The following is a 5,939-nucleotide window of genomic DNA, read 5'->3' as shown; positions in this document are numbered from 1 at the left end:
CAGTTTTCTCTCCATGTTGTTTTTTATTTTTAAGCAGTTATGAAGCGAAACCTTAAACTGCTGCTGCGCCAGCTTTTCAGCAGGTTGTTGCTAGGCAACCGGAGAATGAGAGCGTTGCTAGGTAACCGAAGAGTGAGAGAGCGTTGCTAGGTAACCGAAGAGTGAGAGAGCTATCGCTTCGGAGTGATAACTCTGTACTCTGTACCTGAACGCAGCATAAGCAGCTGTTGGGAAAATTTCCAGGTTTACCCGAACATCCGCGGCCTAGTCAAAGTCTTCCCAAACGTTTCCATGACTTGGCCTCCCAAAGAAATTAATCCCCTTTGGAAGCCTGCAGACAATGCTAACAAGTCAACTTTTATAATTTTCTTTTTATAATTATTTTTGTGTTTTCCTGGGAAAACRGAGATTTAGGGTCACCACAGTCTGCGACAAATTGCTTTGACTAGACCACTAATCATCACTGTCTTGTGTGTTTTATCAACTTTTTTTTAAATTCTATTTTGCTGTTTTATGAACTTCTTGGCGCCACGTTGAAATTCTAACAGGAAGTTGTTCTTATTTTAAAGCATTCTGATTGGCTGACAGGTTTCAGCTTGGTGCTACACCGCCCCCTACGGGTCTGGCATGTTTACTACAGCGGCAGATTTGAGCTGAAAACTTTCCTGTGCGTACGATATTATTTTTTTAACGATATGGTGAAGATATTTGTTGTTATAAAGACTCGGCTTCGTGGGTAAAAAGCCTGAGACTTTAAAAACGTGAAGTTTTTCAAATTCATCACATTTGAAATGTTTATTTTGAGACTTTATGATTGTAAATGTTGGCCAATGTTGTCATTGGTTGAGCTGACCATGAACTTCACTGTTTACCAAATTATTCTGGATTAAATTGTGAGATAATCTGACAGCAGAACCATTTATAGTTAAAAGCCTGGACTTTTCCCAGAGAAATATGTTCTAAAATGACTTTTTTTTCCCTTTGTGCTTCGTTTTTGTGTGATAAATGATCCCACTTTGTCACGTTAATTGCGGTTTTGTTCCTGTCAGGTTGTTTTTAGATAATTCCTGAACCTGGCTGATTGTTTCTGATCCGTCGCTGAAGCCCGGAGGATCATTCCCATCCCGGTGTCAGATACTCCGCAGCGCTCCGGATGTTCCCAGTCTGTCTCTTTTTTTGGTGTCGTGATAAAGATCTGAAATACTCAGTTGGAGCAGAATGAGATCGTAGCCGATCGAACAGCTAATTAATACTCGCCCAGGCACATTTTCTGGTTCCATCTGTGAGGAATCTGTGTTTTTCTCACAGTTTTGGGTGTTAGGAAGTTTCAGGAATGGGAGATAATTGATCTCCTGGTTTGTGGAAAGTGTCAAATTACTGCTGATGTGACAGGATGCATCATTTTTACCTGGATAATATCAAAATAGAAGTGGATAAAACTGGACCAAACTTGGTTTAGAAGTTTGTAATTTGTATCGTCTTACATAAAGAAGCTCATTAAGGTTTTAATTTGCCTTTTCGCCTCTCGGTGTTGTTCCTGCTAAACGTTGCTRAACCAGGTGGCTCCTTTTTCTGTCCCGTTCGTAAAGTCAAACATTTGGGTGTTTTAGCCCCTAAGAAAAGGAACGTCATATTTCACAGTTTTTTATTTAGTACTAAATGTCAAAATTTAAAAATAAATATTTGAATATCAAGCTAAATATTTACTAAGTAGCTACTTACTTTTCTACTTAGTAAAAGCGGAGTAATGTGTCATCGTGTTTTCTTCATATAATATTTAGATTTACTGTGAATCTAAATATTTAGCTTCAACTCCTATATTTAGTTTTTTTTTWATGCAATATACTTAATTTAAATAAATATGAGACTTTGTTGTCTCACCTGGTTTAATATAAATTAAATAAACTTCCACTTCCAATTATTGGCAAGTAAATTTTCAAAAAGCAAAATGTCTTTTGTCTGTAGTAAATATTTATATTGAAGATAAATATTTATCCTGATAATTAAATATTTAGTTTGTAACTGTGACATTTATAAATGAATCAATAACATGGTGAAAATATGACTTTGAAAATTAACCTCAGTTTTTCTCTTAACAGGCTTAATAACTAAAATTAAGCGCTAATTTTTGTCCCAGGTTAATGTTGGAAAGTTGAGTGGAAGGAAGAAGTGTGTACTAGTGACTAGTGTCAGCCTGCTTAGGAGTTTGGGGAACCATCACAACCATCGCTCAGCCGTTTACCAGCAGATATGTCAACACTTGATGTSTCAGTGTGCAGATAAACTTTCTGAAGATGCTGATTTCATTTTCTTGGCTCTGATTCGGGCTGAACAGCAAAAGATTCAGGAGCCCAGACCAGTTCTGGCTAAAGGCAACAACAGCTGTGGGAAAGAAGTGGGCTGCGCTTTCTACACACATAATAGGTTCTTATTATCAGGTTTAGTTGTATTAATAAATTAATTTTGTGCCAATTTCTYGCCTCTGATTAAGTTGCACTTGTTAAAACAAGCTAAAAGCTACAAAACGAGACATTTTTCTCATGCTATCGGTAAAAATACTTGTACTTTTTATCAGTATTCAGTAATTAGTGACTTAAAACGAGGTCTCATATTTTAGTGAAAAGTTACTTGTAAGTTTGTTTTGTCTTAGTTCAGGTGTGGAAAGATATTTGCATTAGAAACCAAATAAAAATCCCGAGAAAGATTTTGTGTTTTTGCAGTGAAGCAGTTGGTAAATTCATGCTTGGGGTGTTTATTTGGTCAGAGCAGAAACCGCTCCAAAAGCAGGAAGTGGACTACAGCGCAGGGCATTCTGGGTAAATATAACCAAAATAAACGTGTTAGCCTAGCGCTAGCTGGAGAAATGGCGCGTGATTTTTATCAAACAACAAAAAATGAAATCTTACCACCGTTTAAATCTGACACGACTCAGTTTTTGCTTACATTTGGTGAAGAAGGAAGTCGTTCTTGTCTTTCTTTCAGTGGTTCTTGGTGCAGCGCCCCCACAGGCGAGGAGGAGAACAGGGTTATAATGAAAATGTTATAAATGTTGCCAKTTTGGTTCCCAATCGAATCGAGTCTACTGGGCTATCATTTGCGTAAAACACCCATTGTTTAATAGCTGAAAGATGATGCATCAAAGTACAATAACTTCACAGAATATGCCACCCCGCACCATGTGCTAAAAGTATTCACTGCTGCTGGATGACTGCTTGACACWGCAGTCATAATTAATCAATAACTATTTAGATTCAGATAATCATGCAGTCAATATTTATAGATAATACGTCTGATAGAATATTTACTATTCAGTATCGTCACTTTGTTCCAGAACCGCAGGGCATCCTGGGTAATGTAGGCAGAGGAAAGACTTTAGCCGCTCAACGTCTCTTAGCTAACTGAGCAACTCTTTGGTTGCCTAGCAACAACCTGCTGGGTAAGAAGCAGTTTCACGGCCCCCCCTCCCCCAACTTTGGTTGCCTAGCAACAACCTGCTGAGTAACTGCCACAGCAACAGTTTAAGGTTTTGCTTCAAAGCTGCTTAAAAATAAAAAAAATAATGACTTGGAGAGAAAACTATAAAACAGAAAAGGTTATGATGACASCAGTTTGGCTGCCTTAACCTTTTCTCTTAAGATATTTAAAACAAAAAACGTAATAAATAATTAATAACGATTATACATYGATACGTTTTCAGCGTTACGCTAGCTAACTGTAGCATCACTAATGTCTCTGGAAGTGACTCCGTTACTTTAAACTGTAAAAAAAAAATTCCTGAGTTTATTTGATATTCTGCCCTGAAGTCACTGAACAACGAGGTTGTTTTTTTTTTTTTGTGGTAAACTCTGGATGACTTTGGCGTTTAAGCCTCTGAAATCCTCGTCACACTCCCGCTAATCTCAGGCTGGTCTCTGTGACTCGGGGCCGGTCGGGTGAAACCCGGTCGCCTCCCCGCGGCGACAGAACCCGAACCCCGTGTGCGACCCGGTTGTTCGGTCTCTGCGGATCTGCTGCGCCACAGACGCCTGGGAGCCGTCAGTCATGTCCACCAGCATGGAGGCTCAGAGGAATGCAGCAGCTACATGAGGTAGCTGYGTTTATCCAGCATGTAGGGACACATCGCGGTGCCGGCGCTGCACTCGCAGCTCACACCCAGACCGGGTCTGTTTACCTGAAGGGCTGCACGGGCATGTCCGCTGCAGAGCTGAAGTCTTCCTCTCACACTTTACCTATTTACCTTCACGCTACCTTTGTTTTTTCACATTTAGTTGCAGATTTAGTTGCAGATAATCTGCGTTTAGCTGCAGGTTTGTTACTTTAAAACAGGTGAATATTTTAGATGAAACCTGGAGAGCGTCTCCCACCTTGAATCGATTATTAATCATCTAAAACGTTAAAGAAAAAAACAGGATTCAGACCAAGATTGTGGCTTTAATTTGTTCACATTTTTATGTTTTTATTAAAATTTTGTTAAATAAACCAAGACAAAGTTGTGCATGATTGGGAAGTGGGAGGAAATTGGTCTGATATAACAAACTTATTATAAATTAAATGCAAACTCAATAATTTCTACCACAAACTGGATGATGAAACTCCTCAGTTTGGTGTTTTGGTCTCAAATAAATCTGTTTTGTTTTTGTCGATAATTTTATTTACTGAAATGTAATGATTTATTTTATTTGTGTCTGATGTTTTATTTATTTATTTTCAATATTTAAAATGTCTTCCAGCTCCAGTGTTAAATGTTCACTATAACTTAAAGTATATTTATCTTTGAATATGTGTTCTTGTGTTATTATTACGGTTATATCACTTTAAATGGTCTTAAAATGACAATATTATCATTTATCGCGATAATGTATTTATCATCTGTTATTGTGGCAGGTATGGAAGGACAACAAAACATTTAAACATTTTTTAAACATAAAAATGTGAAAATTAATTAATTCAATTCAAAAGACACTTTATTTATGCAAGTTATTGTTTAATGAGTTAATCTAAAGTTGATTGATTTTATTGATTGACTAACGAGTGTTTAATAAGCGGCCATTTTCTTAAAAACTAGAGTTTACTCTTCTATCGACCATCTTTCCATAACATGAATTTCTACAGTTTTCGTAAAAAGCCAATAATATTTTATCGATATGTTGATGCTGCTGAATGGACGATATTAAGGCGAAACTTTTTCACTGTTTATATTTCAAAACAGAAACACGTAAAGTCAATTTTTCTCTGTTTGGACTGTTCCTGTTCTAATATGGCCGCCATCTTTAACTCTGTACCATAACCTGCATAACCAGCAGCGCCCTCTGCTGGATGGAGGCCAAACTACAACACTAGAAGAACCTCTAAAGGGACGTTATCAGTTAACTAACTGAAAGTAATTTAATCTAATAAACCATTTATCAATTATTAGTGGCCAACAGTAGCAGTCAGTCCTGCAACAGCTCTGAAGAGGCCTCTGACTGAAGAATGTTGGTGTATTGTTGTCTCAAAGCAGTCATGAGATGATAGCAGCTCAGTATCAGAGACGGTATTCCACAGTAATAGGGACTTACTGCTAATCCTTCTCCTTTGCTTTTGCCACTCCTCTTGAAGTCTCTGTACGGTTAGAAAGTCAAGCAGAGGAACACAGGGGTCCAGAAACTGTAATTTGTCTCCTAAATGGCCTTGAGGTCTGAGTGTGTGTGGCTGTAACAGGATTTCTCCTCTTCATCGTTTTCTCTTCAGGTTTGAAAAGGAATCAGGAAACCAACTGGACCCGTCAGCTACAACAGCCATGCCTTCCAACAACTCCGGGGCGATCCTGTCGGAGAGCAGCAGCGTGACCGCCACAGTAAGACACACACACACATAGACACACACACACATAGACACACACACACAGCACGCAGACACACACACACACACACACACACATAGACACACACACACACACA

General features: G+C 38.4%; 1 protein-coding gene across 1 annotated transcript in view; it reads left to right on the top strand.

Moving 5' to 3' along the window:
• LOC103461926 (DNA (cytosine-5)-methyltransferase 3B-like) overlaps window positions 1-5,939 on the top strand; it is a 40,456-nt gene that overhangs the window by 5,185 nt on the left and 29,332 nt on the right. Inside the window, exon 2 of the mRNA XM_008404326.2 lies at window positions 5,731-5,836. Coding sequence (XP_008402548.1) covers window positions 5,731-5,836 — 106 coding nt within the window. The remainder of the gene's footprint in view (window positions 1-5,730; window positions 5,837-5,939) is intronic.

The sequence above is a fragment of the Poecilia reticulata genome, linkage group LG2, assembly GCF_000633615.1.
Source record: "Poecilia reticulata strain Guanapo linkage group LG2, Guppy_female_1.0+MT, whole genome shotgun sequence".
NCBI classification, from domain to species: domain Eukaryota; kingdom Metazoa; phylum Chordata; class Actinopteri; order Cyprinodontiformes; family Poeciliidae; genus Poecilia; species Poecilia reticulata.
Note: the sequence above shows the minus strand (reverse complement) of the source record. Positions and strands in the feature narration are given on the sequence as shown.